The sequence below is a fragment of the Tauraco erythrolophus genome, chromosome 15 (assembly GCF_009769465.1).
Source record: "Tauraco erythrolophus isolate bTauEry1 chromosome 15, bTauEry1.pri, whole genome shotgun sequence".
Taxonomy (NCBI): Eukaryota; Metazoa; Chordata; class Aves; order Musophagiformes; family Musophagidae; genus Tauraco; species Tauraco erythrolophus.
Window position 1 is genome coordinate 11,718,563 of NC_141479.1, and position 18,645 is coordinate 11,737,207.

Genomic DNA, 18,645 nt, shown 5'->3' on the forward strand with positions numbered 1-18,645 from the left:
ATGAATCAACAACAGACACTCATTTCAGCCTGACTCTGTCATCAGGGTTTTAACTAAACTGGCATGTCAATAAAAACGTGAAAATAACTTTTTAAAAGTTAGTGAATATACATTCCCAGTCCACCAACTGAATTTGGTTCCACCAAAGCAAATTAAACCCTAATACATAAATAACAACATAACAAAAGTAAAATGTATATGTGACAAAGATGACTATAAGTTTGTATATAAAAGCTGGAATACATGACACTTAGTGACCAACAGCAGGTTTGGCATTCAGCCCTGATCTCACAGTTGCTGGTTCGGGTACTGGTACTTACTGGTATTTGTTTGCGTCATCTCCTCTCTCCAAGGAACTTCAGTACAAATCTCACGGTGGATCCAACACATATCAGCAGTGCAAGATTTATTTGGTTCTTGATGCAGGTCTGCAGCCAGATGCATTAGAAGCTGTGGAGGGAATACCCAGAGTGAGAAAACTGAGGTATGAAAGTTTCCTGGTACTCAAGAAAGTTCTGAAACATTCTGAGGCATTTATTCACCCAAGACTTTCCCTGACTCCGATAGGATTTTGCCAGAGAAAGTGGTCTGAACGCCTAAAGTGGGGTTAATTCCTAAATGTGGTTCTTTATTTCAAATGTAAACAATTAGAAATCACAAAACCCTGCTCAGAAAAGGTGCTGTGCTAATTCCTCTCTACAGCCACTTGCCACTGACTCCAGTGAAGCTGCACTCAGAGAAGCACCCACTGCTGCCTACTACTGAGCAACCTCACATTTCGAAGGAGAATTCATCGAACTAATAAAGGAACGAGTAATGCCTAAAACAGGCGGAGGTCCTGAATCTCTCTGTTGACTATGAACTTGTGAAAATATAAGTTGCCCTGCTGCACAGAAAATACAGTCAGTGCAGGTAACCAGAGCCAGCTTCCTCCGCATGGGCCCAATCCTGTTCCCACTGAAGTCAGTGGCAGAACTCCAACCTGTTTAATGGGAACGGCAACAAGCTTTCTATCTACTTAATATAAATGACGATACACATCTCCTCTTTGACATATTTTGGGCTCAAAGCCATTGGCTGACACTTGTTTGGTTCTCTGCACGTACGTGACTCATGGGATAATATAATGCCTGATTTCCATTCTGCCAGACCAGTCTTTCTCTGTGGTTAACTACTCATTTCAGAGGCGAGATGCAATACTGCAGGAAAATAGGATGGTGTTAACTAAGAAAACTGCACTTAAATATTTAGAGTAAATGAATTGGATTCCCTTTTGTGAAGATTCCATTCCAATTAAAGAGGTATGCCCACACAGTCCTTAAGACATCAGCCCATTGCTCCTGCATAGAGAGGGAGTTTGGGGAAGTCTCTAGAAAAGTACTTGGCAGGCAAGTTAGTGTAAACACAAATGACATAGAAAAATCTGTATTCCAAATAGCCGATTTTTGTTTCAGGTTACCTACAGACAACTGGGTTACTCTGGATATACAGGTGCTTGATGAACTATGAGCACATGCTTATTTTCCCCCAAAGCTGTAAACTTTTGGGGATAAGGCTTGACCTTCTCTCTTTGGATTCATAGCGTAAGTTTGAGATACTAAGTAGTATCATTAAAAAAATATATATATAATATGGGCTGGAAGGAATTACCTGAACAGACTTTCTGATTCTTCTGAAGTTTCTCATGATATGCTTATTATTACTAAGTGTTGTCTCAGCTTTAAAATGCAGTTACTTCAGATATGATACAGCAAATCACACTGAAACATAGATATTTCCATGCAAGGTGTGTGTTTGTATGCAATATCATTTGTATAAACACAGATTTCATTACAGAGGAAGAGATGTCCAGAACCAGAAACATCAATGTATAAATCATTATTTTTTCCTTAATCCATCATACCAAGAGAGGGCAGTGGGCCTGTTCCTCCACGCTTTACTCAGTTAGACATTTGCCGTTCTTTTCACCACTGAATTGGATCAAACCCAATTCAACCAGCAAAATCAAGTCAGTAAGTGCAAAGCACTGAGAAGCACCTGCTTTCTCCTAACAGCAAAGCATCTTCCACTGCCTCCTTTCAGTGTAGAAATTCATGTGGAGCACTCCAAAACCTGTTGCTATCCTCCAACCCTCTGAAGCAGGTGGATGAGGCAAGCTCCTCCGGGGCAATTTGCCCATTGCAGCAGAAAAAAAAAAAAAAATCACAGAGAAATCTTGACATTCCTCTGCCACCCCCAACCTGCTGCAGGACTTTGCTATGGTTGTGAGCAATCTCTCAACTCTGTACACAGTGCTAGCAGACAACTACTCCCTTCCTCCTCAGCATGTGATTACTCGCTTGGCCTCTCAGTCACTGCCCATCCCTGTGTCTCACCCCCTCCATGTCCCCAACCTCATGTCTGGGAATGGCGAGGGTGAGGGGTGGAGAAGGAAGGACTGCACAGCCACACTTGTGTGGCAGGCCAGGCAGAAGCTGGCAGCATCGCAGCAGTGCTGCATATAAAAGGAATGGGCTCGGTGGGAAACTTTCAAAAAGCCGCCCCGCGGTCGTGAAGACAAATGCTGCTGAGTACATACACACCCACAGCACCCTGCCCAGCGCTGGAGCTGCTCAAGCCCTTGCTCAAGCCAGAATAAATAGTCTTGGTGCGGAGTGCATGTGTTCAGGGAGATGAGTGGGAATGCCACATGCGAGGCCAGCCCCTGCCTACAGTCCTGGCACACTTACCTGCTGCATCCATGGCACACTGCAGCAGCAGAGCCTCTGCCTGCTATCCTCTTCTGCAGAAGCGTGGACTGGCAGCTGTTTTCACATGCACATGCTGGACTAGATGATCCCCAGAGGTCCCTTCTGGCTCCAACTGTCCTGTGACAGTTGGAGGAGACAGTGCATAAAAATCCTTTCCACTGCTCAGCATTTATTATGCATGTCTAAATACCACTGAAACAGGCAAGGCATGGGGTCACACATGAGACTGGAGCATTGCAGCGCTGCTCGCTTTGACCCTGGTGCTAAGGCAAACATCCCTGAGCATGCTGCTGTGAGAACTTTTTCATCTGCACAATGACTTAGGGACTTGTCGAAGCTCAGCTGTGTGCCAGGCTAAGGGTTCAGGTTGAGAGGAAGAGAAAATGCAGAGCTGCAGCTGTGCAGAGCTGGAAGGGGGCTGCCAAAGAAAAATGCAGGCTGTGAAACACACAAAGAGGCTGCAAAGAGCACCGTGCTGTGAGAACTTTTTTGTCTAGGCCATGGCTGGGGCCTTGTTGAAGGCTCAGCCTACAGTTAGGGTTAGGATTAGGAAACGCTGCTCACTTTGGCACTGTGTTTAAGGCAAGTGTCTCTAAACACTTTTCTGCTATCAATAATTTACCCTTTGTAATATTCCAGGGCATGCTGAGTTTATATAACTATTGAAACACCTAGGTGGTAGATAGGTGATCTTAATTTTGAATCATAGAATGGTTGATTCTCTGCCACTGCAGACCTGTTTAATCTAAAGTTCATTTAAATTAATGGAAAAATCTGCTTTGTCTGAGGCCGTAAGTGATTTGCTGAAACCACACACGCACATGGTGAGTCACAGTTCAGAACATAACTCAAACGACCAGGACTGTATTCCCATGCTCTAACCACTAGATTACAGTCCCTCCCACATATACCCTGCAATAATCTCTGCTCAAATGATAACAGCGTTTCCCCACTTTACACGTTGGACGGCATTACTCAGTAAGGCATATCATACCCGATGGGAGTACAGCTCTGCAGGGCTGGGGGAGGAAGGAAGCACAAGTAAAAGTCATTATTTTCACCCGACACCTCTAGAACTTTAACTCTTCCCTTGGAAAACTACCAGCTCTGAATCTCCCGATTTACATCTAACTGAAAAATAACATCCTTAATCCTGACCTGCACTCATCTTTTACCCATCCTAAGCAGCAAGTACTTGCAGACCGACTGTCACAGTCGATTTTGGAGGAGCAGCCTTACCTTTCCTCCGCTCCACAGACCAGCATGAGCCTCGCTGGGAGGACGCAGAGCCCCTCAGCACCCTCAGCTGCTTCCATTGCCCGTGTGCCCATTGCCCTGACCACCCAGGCACCACCGGCTCAGGCACCTGTGGGTCCCAATCTCTCTCTTTGGGGTGTTTAATGTCTGCTCTTGATGTGCCCCGCTGGACACACCATGGGGGCAGTGAGCGATGGGGAGCTCAGTTCTCCCGGGTGGATCACCCTCCCCGGGAAAAGGCGAGCACAGGTGCTGCTGAAGGCGCCAGCACGCGGGGCAGCTTTTCCTCACACGCCTGCGGCACAGCCCTGCGGCGCGCCGGCCACCGACCCGCCGGGCAGGCGGTGCCCAGGCCCGAAGCCCCGGCGGAGAGGCCGGCCGGTGACGGGGTGGCCTCGCTGACCTCCCCACGCGACGCCCGGGCACTGCGCCACAGGCCGGGCCGGACCGGGCGCTCCTTCACCTCAGAGCCGGCCGCCGCCACCGGGCAGCTGCGGCGGGAGCCGCCCCTCCTCTCACGGCCGCCTCTTCCCGCCTCACAGCGCGGGGCCCTATCGCCGCCGGGGCTCGCGCCACCTCCCCTCCGCGCGCCGCCAGCCCCGGCCCCGGCCCCGGCCCCGGGGAGGGGAGGGCGGGGCGGGGCGGTATGTGCCCGGAGGCGCCGGTCGCCCGCGCGCAGCGGCGGGACTCGGCCGGAGCAGCCGCTGTCCCCGCGGAGGGGCCCGGTGGGAGCCGGCGCCTCTGAGAGCCCGCACCGTGCCCCGCGTCCCGCCGACACCGAAGAGCCCCGGGACGGCGTCTCTGGGCTCGACCCGGCCGGGGCGAAACTCCCCGGGGGCGGGGAGGGGCCTGGGCCGCGTCTCGTCGGGAGGAGCCGGGCAGCGGCAGCGCTGGCGGGCGAGCGGGACCCGGTCGTGGCCGCGGCGTCCTTTCGCAAGCCCCCGCCGTGCCCCGGGTGACAGCTGGTCCCGTGCGCCCCGCGGGAGACCCACGGCGTCCCCAGGACGGGGCCGGTGGCCGCGGCAGCCGGCGGCAGGCCCCGAGCCCGCGGGCGGGTGGGCTGCGCGTCCCCGTCCCCGGACGCCTCCCTCGTCCCCGGCAGCCCTTCACCGCGTCCGAAAGCCCGTCGGCGGGAGGCCGGCCGAGCCCCCGGCCCGGGCACGGCGCGGTGGAAGGGTGAAGCGGAGGTGACTCACGGGCACACATCTGACACCACAAGTATTTAGGAAATTGCCGATCTCTTAAAGGCAACCGTGTATTTATTTCTCTGGGGCGAAAAGGAGGGAGTTGCGCTCCACGAAGGCGTGGAAGCGGGTGCCGGCAGAGAGCGGGATGTGTGGTCGGAGGAAGAGGAGGGTTTTCGCACTCTTGCTACAGAAAACGAACGGGAAACACACAGAGAGGCAGATGGTTACAGTAGAATATATGCTGTTTATTTATGAACGTAACCAGGACTTCCGACAAACTTTATATGCAGTTCCCCCCCCCAAATTTAAAAAAAAAAAAAACAACCCACCAATGTGTGTGCATATACATAGATGTATACATACCCATACACACACACAACACACGCACACAGCACACGCAAACACACACCCCCAGCACTGCCCTCCCACTGTCACACTTTCAAACAGCTTTCACGTCTCCACCTTGTTCTTCTCTCCCGTCATGACTATTTTAACTGGACAAATTCTCACGCAGCTACAACATGAGGAAGAAATGCTCTGCATGGTGACCCACGCTCCCTGGAAGGGGGCCTGTTTGTTTGTTTATTTTTCTCTCATCCTGGGAGAAGCTCCAGAGTCCAAAGGTGCTGCAGCACCAGGAACGAGCCTCCTCACCCCACCACAGGCGTCCTTGCAGTCCTGTGGCCCACACCTCCTCCCAGGCACCTCTGCCTTGGGCTTGGGAGGCAATGGCCAGCCCAGGACAACATGAAGAAGTCAACACACACTCACGCTCACCCACCCACCCAAATAATAAAATAACATTGCAGCACAAGGGCATAGTCTCTGTCACCAGATAAGAAAATCGTGTGATGGCAAAGATCTAAGTAATGCAATAAAAATGAAGTGTAGCTAGTATACACAGAAAGGCTTTCACATTACATGAGGCACAGCTTGGGCAGACAGAGACTTGGAGAGGAGTTAAATGTCCTGGAATAAAGCAAAATACACTGGAAGTTCATAGTAAATACCCGCATCAATAGGTATTTATTCATTTGTGCTTCGCCACTTCGTGACATACAGTACAAGACGCTACTGCTCTTCCTTTTGATGGAGGGAGGTCACCACACTCCCTTGCAAGCTGCTGCTCCATCAGTCCCAGGCTGTCCATCGGTTCTGCGGTGGTGGTGGCCCCTGCCCTGCTCCGAGCCAAGGCAGGGGACAGGGCTTGGCAGAGGCAGCCCAGCCAGGCTGGGACAGTCCTGGCAGTAGTCCCGCAGCTGCCCCACACCTCAGTGCTCCAAACAGGCGTCTCAGCCTCATCCCTCTCCTTGCCAGCCTCCCCGCAGCTGCCCCTGCCTACTGCACCACAGGCCAGCTGGGGGGTCCTGGCCGGCACCCCTAGGCTCCCTGTCCCTCAAGCCCGCACGTCCATCACCCTTTTTCCTCACGCCCTGCCAGGCTGAAGGGAACAGAAAGCGCCAGAGCTCCTGCAGCCAGCTTTTAAGGCACATCTGGATTGCTACGTGTGCTTTATTACTATTATTATTATTATTGTTATTTACCCTGTGTAGACACGTGGGTTTTTAAACTTCTTCTTCCCCTCGCCTTTCTCCTTATAAAACCCACTGTGTTTTCAGCTTATTCGTGTGTCATCCCTAAGGCACAAACCTTTTAATACTACAGCTGCCTGGCTTCTTGGTCGTTAATCGTTAAAAAACAAAAAACAAAAAAACAAAACAAAACAAAACAAACAAACCCCACAAAACAAAACAAAAAAACCACCCTCCCCCCCCCCCCCGAAACAATCTGAGATCGCTGCGCTCCGGTATGTATAGTATCTATAGGTGAGCGAGGGCAGCGCGGCAGCGGGCGCGGCGGCCCCGCGAGTCCCGGCGCGGCACTAGGCGCAGCTGCCCATGGCCTTCACCAGCGAGCTCTCGGGCAGCTGCCTGAAGATGCCCCGCAGAGTCTCCAGCTCCCGGGTGAGCTGCTCCACCCGCTTGCGCAGCCGCTCGTTGTCGGTGGTGAGCTCCAGCACCTTCTGCTGCGTCTCCACGTTGCGCTGCTTGGCCTTGTCCCGGCTCTTGCGCACCGCGATATTGTTGCGCTCCCGGCGCACCCGGTACTCGTTGCTGTTCTTGTCCACTGTCTTTTTCGATTTGCTCCGGTGGTCCGCGGGCATCATCTTGAGGGCGCCGGCGGCGGGCAGGCCGCCGGGGGGGTGCGGGTGATGCGGGTGGTGCGGGCTGGGCACGGGCGTGGGGGGCGGCGTGGGGTGCCCGGGCTGGAGGTGCATGGTGGTCTGGGCGCAGTGGGCGATCTGGTACTGCAGGTGGGACGGGTGCTGCTGCGGAGCGTGGTGGGGGTAGAGGGCTGACAGGGCCGCCGACTTGACCTCCTCCTCCTCGCGCGGCTCCTGCTTAATCACCAGCGGCCGCAAGCCGGGCGCGGCGATGCGCTCGTAGAGCGGGTCGAGCTTGCCGTCCATGTAGCCGGCCACGCAGCCGAAGAGCGGCTGCTGGTGGTGCTGCTGCTGGTGCCCCGGCGCCGAGGCGGCGGCGCCGGCCCCATGCATGCTGTGGAAGTCGAAATCCCCGGCCAGGATGGCCTTGGCTTTTTCCTGCTGCTTGTTGTGCTGGAAGAGATCGGCCAGGAACTCGTCGTTAAAGGCGGCGGGGTCGATGTAGGCGCTGATGTCGATGGAGTTCTCGTTCTCGCAGATGTCGCCGAGCTCCGCGCCGCCCGCAGCAGGTGCCGCCGCCGAAGGAGCCTCTCTGTAGCTGTAGGCGCTGCCGGGCAGGGGAGTCTGGAGCTGGTGGTGCTGGCTGCTGCTCATCGGGGGCCGGGAATCGACCTCGTAGAAGTTGGCTTGCTCCATGAAGCACCTACAGTCTGCTGGGCATGGTGAAGGGCTCCTGAAATCCAGGTTTCGGACAGGGCGGCGGCAGCGGCGGCTCTGCCAAGCCCGCGGCACCCCGGCCCTCGGCGGCGAGCGGCACCGCGGCACGGTGCTGCGCGGCACGGTGCGGCACGGCACGGCTCGGTGCGCCCGGAGCCCGTCCCCGCCCCAGCCCCAGACCGCCCGAGCCCCGCTCGCTGCCTGCCTGCCCTGTTGCTAGTGGGTTGCTTCTGTCCTGCGTGCCGTATATATACACACCCGCATCGGGGCCGGGGATCGCCCTCTAGTGTCCAAAATCTCCTGCTGGGAACCTTTGACCACCGCGCAGCCGGGTCTTAGCGCCCCGGCAGGGCAGAGGCGCCCGCCCGCCTTCCCCCGGGAGCCGCCGCGGGCCGAGCGGAGAGAGCGGCCCGCACGCCCCGGGCTGGCCCCCGCCGCCGCCGCCACCCTGAGGTCGGTGCGTGCAGGGCGCTGGGCTACCCCCGCCGAGGAGGCTCCGCGCTGATAAGAGGCCCGGAGAAACGGCGCGGGGACTTTGCGCCCTCCCTGCCCGGGGCCGGTCGGCGGGGCAGAGCGGCCAAAGGCGGCCCGTACATTTCCACCGCCCGCTCCCGCCCCTACGCCGAGCGCTCCGACCCGGCGATTCCCCGGCCGCGCTACGGAGAAAGTCTCAAAGTTCACCATCACCCGCGCGTACTTGCAAACATTTGGCCAGTCAGGAATATTCGCCCCGCCGCGTTTGCCTGCGGGACCCAAGGCGCTTCTTCACCGGCGGTGGTTACCTGCCGGCAGCGCCCTGTCGCCGGGCGGGCTCGGAGCAGGCGAGCGGGGCGGGCTGCGCCGTACCTCATTGCGGCCCGGCTTTACCGGCGGGACCTGCGGGGCTCGCCCGGGCACAGCGGGAACCGCGGAGACAGGCCCCGAGCGGCGCTAGGACCCGTTCGGGGGTGGTGCCCGGCGGGCTGGGGCGGACACCCGAGGGGCAGCGGAGGCTCTCCGGCTCCGCTCTGATCGGTGATGATCGGCCGGCGGCCGCCCTGCCCGCTTCCGCGCTTAGTGTCCGTCCGTCAAGCCCCGAGGAGCTGCCCTCCTGGGACAGGAGAGGCCGAGCGGGGCCAGCTGCAGGCCACCGGCCCCGGTGCCGCCCCGCGGCGGGAGCCCGGTGCGGTGCGTTCCCGGCGCCGGCAGCCCCGCGGCTCTCGCCGTACGCAGAAAGGGTGGGATAAATGCGCGGGTCTTCCCCCCTCACCCGCCGAACGAATCAAGCAGGTAAATTTCATTACAGATTCCCCGAAATGCACACGCAGCAATCTCGACCTGTGTGGGACGCAGACCGACTCCCGGCGTTTACCCGGGCCCCGCTCCCCGCGGCGCGGCAGTAGCCAGGTACCCCGGGCGTGTGCCCGGCCCCGCGGCGGCAGCAGCCTCTGGGAAGACGCCTTCCCAGCCGGAATTTCCCGGCGCCTTCGGAGAAGGCAATCGATGTTGCCGCACCGCGGGAACGCAGAGAGGAAGGAGCTGCATGTCTCAGCCACCACGACCCCTCTTGCCAGCGCAGCGGGGTATATTCCTACAGCAGCTCCTGTGCGAAGCCACAGCCTTCCGTGGAGCCCCCGTTTCAAGCTTCAGCTCGGGAGGGGTGAGGATGCACACCGTTTCCTCCAGCTGTGAGCCCTCACAGCCTGCAGAGCAGATGTGTCTGTCCTCCCTTGCATAGCTCTCAGGTGCACCTTAGGAAGACCCATGGGCATTTAGCTCTGCTGATCCAGAAGGTCCCTTTGAAAGCGGCATAGAGTAAGCACAAGTCAAGGCCGTTGGGGCAGGTGCTGACCTGAAATTGCTACAGGAAGATTTGCAGAGAAAAGAATTGAACATAGTGATGGCTGGAGATCTGTCGTTCTTAGTCCTGGATGTTCTAGTTGTGACAGTAAATTCCTTGCTCAGAAAGGGTTTGACAGATTCAATTAAAAATAATTGACAAAGTCTTAAACAGGAAACAAAATTACAAAGTATCAGGAACTCATGTTTTTGTATCACACAATGCACATATGAATCTCTGTTTCATGACCAAGGCCAGCAGTCAGTTGGCTGACTAGACATTCTAGTATCCTCTCAGGAGAATGGATTCTGTAATTATAGCGGCAAAACACACTAATTTACAGGCTACAGAATATGCTTTTCACCTTTCACTATCAACAGAAAAAAAAAATCAATCCTAAATTCTTTTATATACGGCCAGTGTTTTCTAAAATTATACCTGTTGGCTTCAGTGCACAAGCAGTTCCTCGCAGGGGTGTTTCAGTGGTCCATGGGGAGCTGTAGCACTGTCTAACCAACCAGAACACTAGTAAAAAGAACTCTGAACAAAGTCATGGTACAGAGGAAAAGCTTCAAGTCTGTGACAGGGCGAGTTTTGGATGCTTCAGAGCGGAGAGTAAAACGTGCCCAGCTGCATCTGACTGTCCAAATTCTGCTCATTCTATTCAAGTGAACAAACCTATTCCCAGAAAAGGAACAAAGCCAGAGCTGGACTTTTTGCCTGCTGGGAGAAATGTAATCCGGAATAGTAGCTGGTGAGCAGTTGATACTCGGAGCTTTTAAAGGGCCTTATCCAACTCTGAAGTCGGCAGAAACAGGAATAGGCCATGGACACTTAAAATAAAAGGTCAGTGCTGCATGAAACAGCAGAAGCGTATAACTAAGTTTGTCATTTAATAACAATACCTACGCCTCTGTAGTCTTAAAATGCTCTCATATTTTATAATCATTCTGAAATTAAGGCCTAACCACATATTAAAAGAAATTCAAAGTAAATCAGAAAGTTTAGGATCAGATTCCATTCCTAATTACTGTAATTAACGAACAAGTCCCCACAATTTAAGGACTGGTTTGCTCAGTATTTTTTTTTTACACAGACCCCTTTTATCTAAGTTAAGAACTTTTAAGTAATCTCTTTTTACATGAAAACATAAAATCCTGTTCAAATTGTTTTAATATGGTATAAAATGAGGTTCCCAGACTTAGACAAATAATACAGTTCTTCGTCTTTTCATTGTCCTTTCTTCTTGAAGGCAAATAAAACATTCAGAACCTGATCATTCCTCAGACAAGCAGAAATGTGTATTTCCACATTCATAGCAACAGTGACTGATACCAAGTATTTAAAATCTTATGTTAAGAGAAAACTTTCGTTCTCATTGCTTCATTTACATGACAACGTGTCAGGGAGTTAATTTAACTAAAAGGGGAAGGATGTGTGTTGCACACTAGGGATCCCTGAAGCAGCGCTGTCAACTCTTGAGGGTGCTATTCTTCCATCTCAAAGCAGATCTCACTGTAGAAGCTCGGAGAGGACGGAGGAGTGTTCCACAATTCAAAACAGCACCAAAAGTCATTTATATAGTCGGCTGCGCTGGTTTCTGCTAGTAGGGAAGGAAACTGAAGAGAAAAACATAATTGTGGAGGAATGCAAATATCTATCTGCTTTATTTAAGTGAGTTCTGTGACTGCTAAGAGTTTTTAATTGCACTGAACACTGAAGTCTCTTAATTTCACCTGAACTCAGCTCCTGTGCTCTTCACTCCCATGGGCTGCAAAACAGGTTACCTGACTGCAAGATCCAGGCTGGCTTTACAGGCTGTGTGGGCAGTACAGCGCTCTGCTTTCCGATCCAACAGCTCAGATGTACAGAACATGGCATGTGGCAGCCCTGTTAAGAATCAGAGTGCTATTACACATTTATTTTACTACCTTGTTAAACTAGAATATTTCATTCTACTGACAACGCTCCAGAATGTCATGTCTGCACGCAAAACTTCTTGGGGCGAATGCCAGCATGGCCCAACCTCTCGTCTCTCCCACCTGCAGAAGGGGTGAGGGAGAAAGGAAAGAGATTTGGCTAGGGCAGGGATGGGCGCTGTGGAGCAGGAAGGGCAGTACGGCTGTCTTGGAGTGACAAGGGGATGTTATCTTTAGCTGGGCATAGTGCTCTGTCCCGAGTGCACCTGGGGAGCAGGCAGGGATGGAGCAGCAGTAGTTTCCTATGTGAATAAAAAGCTGGCAATCTACCATCTTGTTGTGGTGTAATGAAACACAAACTTCTCCCCTCTTCTGTATTTTCTGCCCCAGGGAGGGGAAACAGGATACTGCACATAAAAGCTGCCACACATGACAATTTTCAAAGGAAAAGGCTTTATGTGCCAAAGCCTTGGAGGCCAGTAGATCAGGATGCAACACGGTATGACAAGTCAACCAGGACCTTCCCTTCATCTGGGAAAGGCAGCTGGTGACTGATTACAGTTTTTTATGTGCGGTTTGGTCCAATGGCAGGTGATTTAATTACTTATCATTACAGCTTTTCTCTTTTGGAGAAACACTGTTTACAACTCCAAGGTGAACCAATGCTATCTTCCTCTTCTCTTTTCGTATAATTCCTCTTGTCTTCAGGATCTCTATGACCATGTCCTCAATGCCTGCTGTCCTTATGCTCTACTGTCTTCTGGCTCCTCTCCTGAGAGCTCAGTCCTTTGCAATTACCAAGCTAGCTAGCTAACTGGAAGCATCTTTTCACTTCCATTTGACTGATTACTGCTCATCTCCATTCAAATAGCGCTGATAACCCAATCTGTTTACAACTTGTCACCTGTAATGATGTACAATCAATCTATGAAGTTGTAATCCATTTATCCGTTGACAATTTTTGCATGGCTAATGAGCCATTACATACATAGTTCCTCTCTTATAGTTAGGATCATATTTCACTGACCATTCATGGTGCCCAGAATATTCTGAATGCTTTTCAGATACAGGATTAAGTTCTGTTCAAAAGAACATATAGTTGAAACACTGCAAAAGAAAAGGATGTGATAGTATTGCTCCTCATCTCTCACTGTACTGTTTTCTTCTGCAGTATTAGGCCATCACCTTTGCCTCAAGACTTCCCTGAATGGTTTTACAGTTCTACTACTGGTATGCATCAGTTATTCCTTTGCTCAATATTTGGCCCATCGACAGATCATCCATTGTCTCTCTAGTCTTTTACCTCAGACCAAACAATAACCTCCCTTCTTTTACACCTGAATTTACTTTCCAATCTTCTGTCTACCTTACAAACTTCAGTGGTTTCTCTCATCATGAATAGCTCACAATCTTTAATTCATTCATAGTTACATCTCCCTGGGAGGTGGAGCAGTGTTGTTACTCTCTATTTCACTGCTAGAGAGCCGGGAGATGGCATGACTCGCCAAGGTCACACAAATTAGTAGCAAAGCTGAGAATTTAATCTCTCCTAAGTTCTGAGTTAATATCATAACTGATGAGCATGCAAAAGTTTGACTACTGCTTTCCTACAAAGTTTTTCATACACTTCTTTGCTATTTTTAATTATTTTTTATCATGGAAAAGTTAAATTAACTTTTATCTTGAAATAAATTTATTTCTGAAGTAAACTGCCAAGAAAATGTCATCCTTTTCTTTATGATTTTTGCCATTGTATCCTTACAGGAGCATATAGGAAATACGGCTTATTTTTTTCCAGACCCTATCCCTAATCTATTGAATTGAAGACTCTCATTGATCCAAGTAGGAACTGGTGCAGGCCCTTAGCTGGCCCAGAAATTTTGCAGCAGAATAGTAATAGGGTACTTATCATATTCCAAACTCAGTTCCCAACTCTGCTTTTAGTGGCAGAGTGTTGTCAAAATACTCCCTGAAGATTATAACTCTTAGAATATGGCTGGTTACTTTTCATGGCATCATCCAAGATGTAATCAAAAAATGGAGATTTAACCTCCTTGTAAATCCAGAAAACTGGAACATAGCTTGTACCTGTGTTTACACACACATGACACCAACTTCAGGCATTTAATTTAGATGCTCTCAAAGTGCCTATGTGAGCTATGCAGGGAACTTAGGCTCACAAATCTCAATGTCCTGAACTGCACCTAAACCAGATACCAAAATAACAGCATCTCAATAGTCTTGTCATGCATAAAGTCAGCTGGACTGCACACCTGGGTCAGCATCACTATTCAACAAAATCCTGCTGCTTAGAGCAATAGCATCTCCTCACTTGTATGAGTAATTTACTCTGATATCTAAAGCATCTTATGATTATCAGCTCCTCCTAAAAATACTAATTTGCAATACTAACTACAGTAGCAGCTAAGGCTGAACACATATTTTGGTTATTGTTCCAGAGCACACCTATGTGAACACTGCAATGTAACATTGAATCACACAAGAATAAAATACCCTTGTTTGTCTATTATACATGTGTTCTGAATTTGCATTAATCCTTTGGAAATGTTCATGTAGTCATCCTGTAACATTATTCACATATGTTCTTTTAATAGAAAAGATAGTTTGCTGGAGTAAGCATAACTTTAGCAATGTAGAAGGAAATGATGTTTAGTCAATCCCAAATCATCTGGTTTTCAGAAGGTATATTTACAAAGATGGGCTAAGACATTTTGAGAAGGCTACTTAAGTAATGAGGAACCTTGCCACTGACTTAGATGTTACTTTTTGCTGGCCTCAAAAGACTTTCAAAAAGAAGATGGTACAGCATGGCTCAGGCTTCGTCGCTTTTTCTAAGCAGTTCTTGTTTGCACTGTGGACATTATTCTGGGAGTATCTGCAAAAATAAAATAAAAAGGTTTATATTATGGAAATACCAAAATATATTAGGCACTTTCCAGAAATATAGAAAGAGACCCTTTGCTACACAAAGAATTTACAATCAGAACAAGATAGGAAAAGTAAGAGCAATGGGACTAGAAAGGAAGATGAAGACTGGCTTATTAAAATAGAGTAATGCTATTTCTAAATTATGTATTTTAGTATGTGAGACATCCTGTCACAAAACTTAGTTCCTGACATGGACTAAGTTCTATGTTCTCATCCTCTCCAGATTAACTTTACTCCCCTTTAGGGGAGATTGTTACAAGGATCAAAATTAAAGTGAAGAGTAAAAATATGGTAAAAAGTTACATTCTTTAGTATAGTATGCATATGAAAGCCTGGTGCAGTCGTTCCACCGATGAACACATTGCTGAATCCATGGCAGGCTTCAGCAGGATGAGAACTGCATGAGACCTCTCAGAGGACTCAAGGATCTGGTGGGCTTTTTACTCTTCTCTTACATTGAAGCTATTGTGTGATTCACAAGTCAGACAATGGGACAGCCTCACTGCTCAGTAGCTCACAGTTTTTCATTCCCAGTCTGCAAATACTCGATGCTCAAAGTATCTATGGAATTAAAGACTAAGACCTGGAAATATGAAGATAATATACCTTTGGTGCAACCCTTCTTTTATTAATGCCATAAAACATTTAACTTCAGTGGCAGAAAGGTTTGGGGCCACACTTGACTCATCTTTTAAAATGTCAGGTTCTGTAAGTATTGACTCTATACTAATAGAAAGCACTTTTACTGCTCAGTGTGGATGCCATCTTGTATCTGAAAATTTGACCTCCCTGTTGAGCTAAACTCAGCTTTCTCTAATTATCCCACTGCCAGCCCAGGGATTACTGGTGTGAGTAATCTAAGCAGGAGTTGGCCTACTAAATGAAAAATGTCAAAGGCAGCGAGAGGGAAGGGAGTCACAAGGAAGCTCTGCAAAGTTCTTAGAGTCACTCAGCGACATCAGCAATGAATCCAAACCGTGATCAAAGCAATCGCCAGCACCAGGGAACAACACAGGCACAGAGGAAGGAAGCAAGTCAGAGGCAATCTCGGCTTGAAAATGATCGCAGTTTTATTATCAGTTTCAAGCTAATAATAGTGATACTTCTGGCATCAGAATTTCCCTGACTCTCTTAAGAACAACCACTGCACAAAGATGAGACTTAAGAGGCAGTTTAGACTTACAAGCTGGCACACAGTGCTGAAGTTCCCATCTGCAGCTTGCTGACCCTACCACAGAGTGGTTTCACCTCCAGACTGACCATGCAGCAGGCTGATGGGGCAGCACCGGCTCTCCTGCAGCCACTGGCGGATGATGCGAGACACGGCCCTTCGTTCCCTGCAGAGATTCCAAAGGTCACTCGAAAACATCCAGAGGAAAAGGACCTGGCACTCCTGCCTGCTGAGATAACACCTATTCTGCCTTCTAAGCCTTCATAGAGAGACAAGTTGCACGTGGTAACACCCAGCACGCCAGTCCTGTTCATAAAAATAAAGCAACATTACTCACAACCGCAAGAGTTCCTCAAGACCTTTGTATTAACATTTTTCTGTTCAAACTGGAATCTTACGCTTTAGGTAAAACAAGTCTTAATCTTAAGTGCAATAAGAGTTAATCACAAACCAGGTAAGTCTAACGATCAGTAGGTTTTTCCTGAAAGGGTCACAGTCCCATAAAAATCTAGAAAGTAAAATCGGGAGGTGACAAGGGCATTTCAAAGTTTTAATGGAAAACAGGACTAGCTACCTCAAACTGTGATGCTTGGAAAAAAACATTCGTTCAGCTTAGTTTTTAAAGACTGCTGAGCTACAAAGTGCTTTAAATAAATATTATCAGAATTCATATGAATCAAATCAGAAGACTTCTTTTGATGGAAGCCATGATATTTTCATTCGTTTTATGGAAGCACAAAAATGATATTTTGTTAGCAATAATATTTCAGAAAGCAAAAAAACAGCGACAGTGCTAGGCTATTTGCAAGATGTTTTGGTATCTAAATACTCATAAAACAAAGCTGAAAAAGCACTGCCCTTCAGCTAGGAGGTAGCAACAATGTCATGTGACATACATGGCCACATAGTTAATTAATAGTGCAGCTAAGTATAATCAAAGCTAATCATTCAGTGAGAGCCCAGGGCTGAGAGGTTGCTAATTCCAACCAAAGAGTCCTCGCAAACTACTTGTGTTTCTAAGTAAAAAATGAACCAGCTATGAACTGGGTTCCCATACTGCAAAAACGTCTATTTTTTTTTCCTTCTACTGCTGTAATTAAAGATATGAAATGGGAATAAGTTTTTGGAGTCTAAATTATTCACTTTAAATAATTTTTTCAGGCCTAAACAATTAAGCTAGATGCTAATTTTATGCAAATTACATATATATATTAATATGAGCATAAGTCCTACATTCCTTAACAAACCCCATTCTATTAATGGGGAATATGAGTAGTACAAGCTGCTCACATTTATGACACAAATGTAAATATAACATAAAGTGAAATTTAACATGGCAAAAATTCCAGTTTTTTAATTACATGAGTTACACAATTCTAAGAAGAATTCAGGCAACATATTTTAGTGTTGGGTGCTACAGTACTGGATTTTATTTTACTAAAATATATTATTTTAAAAGGAAGATGATGATTTAAAAACTTGCTTGTCACAGAACCCATAGCAGGAGGACGATGAATCCATGCTGGTTGTCTGCAGTCTGACATTCAGCTGCCAAAAGAGACGGACAGAAAAGTGTAACTCAGCATAGAACCCTGTTGCTCCCTGACAGAGAAACAACTGCTGACAGTTAGCACAGCCAACACAACTGGTATTTAGGTTGGATAAGACAGTACAGCTGATAGCCAGTCAGTATTTTCCATTAAAAAAGGGGCTATTCCAAACCAGTATGAATGTTCTGGGGCCTTTTAGAAAGGCTTAGTAGATGGAAGTATTCATATAGCTAAGTGCAGGACTTATGGATCATTTACCTTTAACTTAAGTCATCAAGAGAACATTTGCATCTATGGTAGGGTCTAGACCACACTGGAATTACATTTCTCCTTTATTAACAAACTGAAATAGACATCATTTACCCAGCTCAGGATGTAATTGATAAAAAGTTTGAGGCTCCTGTTTCCTTCCTTTTTATGGAAGTGCAAGACACCAGTGGGTCTCCTAACTATAGTTGCCCCTTATACATAGCTCAGCTGCTGATTCCACTGGATATGCAAAAATTGGTGCCTGTATTTTATGGAAGACAATCAAACTCTAAATTTTAATCTATGTCCCTATTATGAGGAAAGGGTAAATGTTCAAACTGTGGGAAATTCTGCAGGTAGAGCTCCGATCTTCTGACACATCAACTGCAAACTCAGTCTTCAGGAAGCCAGACTTTGCCCCAGTGGCCCTTGTTTTAGTGGGCTCAGAGCTAGTCAGTCAAATCTCCCTTGCAGCACTGAAATACTTGTAAGTCCTTGGATCTACATATTTTGGTCAGGGCTAAAAAAAAAATCCATCTGGTGGTAGAGTATGAGAACATGTGACGTATCAAATTTTAAGCCTACTGAAAATCTTTCTGGAAATCTATTTAAAAAGACTCAGAAAGAAAGGAAAAGCGTGCACGCTCTTCGGTTTTCCCATAGCTCAGCTACCAATGCTGCTATAGCATGAAGTATCTGAGAGCTGTCTCTGAACTCTCACTAAACGCGCCGGTACTGTGCCTTCACATGATGAAAGCCAAAGACACACAGACAGTTTCAGACCATGCTGCAGTATTCCCTCCCCATGCCATACACTAGTGTTGAATAAATGTCCCTACATTAAGACAGTGTTCACAGAAATGAAACATTTTGTCATAAACTTTTTGTGCTTAAGGCATTGGCATTTGTGCCT

General features: G+C 48.6%; 1 protein-coding gene across 1 annotated transcript; it reads right to left on the reverse strand.

The window, feature by feature from the left end:
• Positions 1-7,076: 7,076 nt before the first annotated feature.
• CEBPA (CCAAT enhancer binding protein alpha) lies at positions 7,077-8,054 on the reverse strand. The gene has a single exon (XM_086621109.1). The coding sequence runs from the start codon at positions 8,052-8,054 to the stop codon at positions 7,077-7,079; it is 978 nt and encodes a 325-aa protein (XP_086477235.1).
• Between the last annotated feature and the right edge of the window lie 10,591 nt (positions 8,055-18,645).

Bases quoted from the DNA above. Each gene is read 5' to 3' on its own strand.
- CEBPA (XM_086621109.1), bottom strand. From the start codon at position 8,054: ATGGAGCAAGCCAACTTCTACGAGGTCGATTCCCGGCCCCCGATGAGC.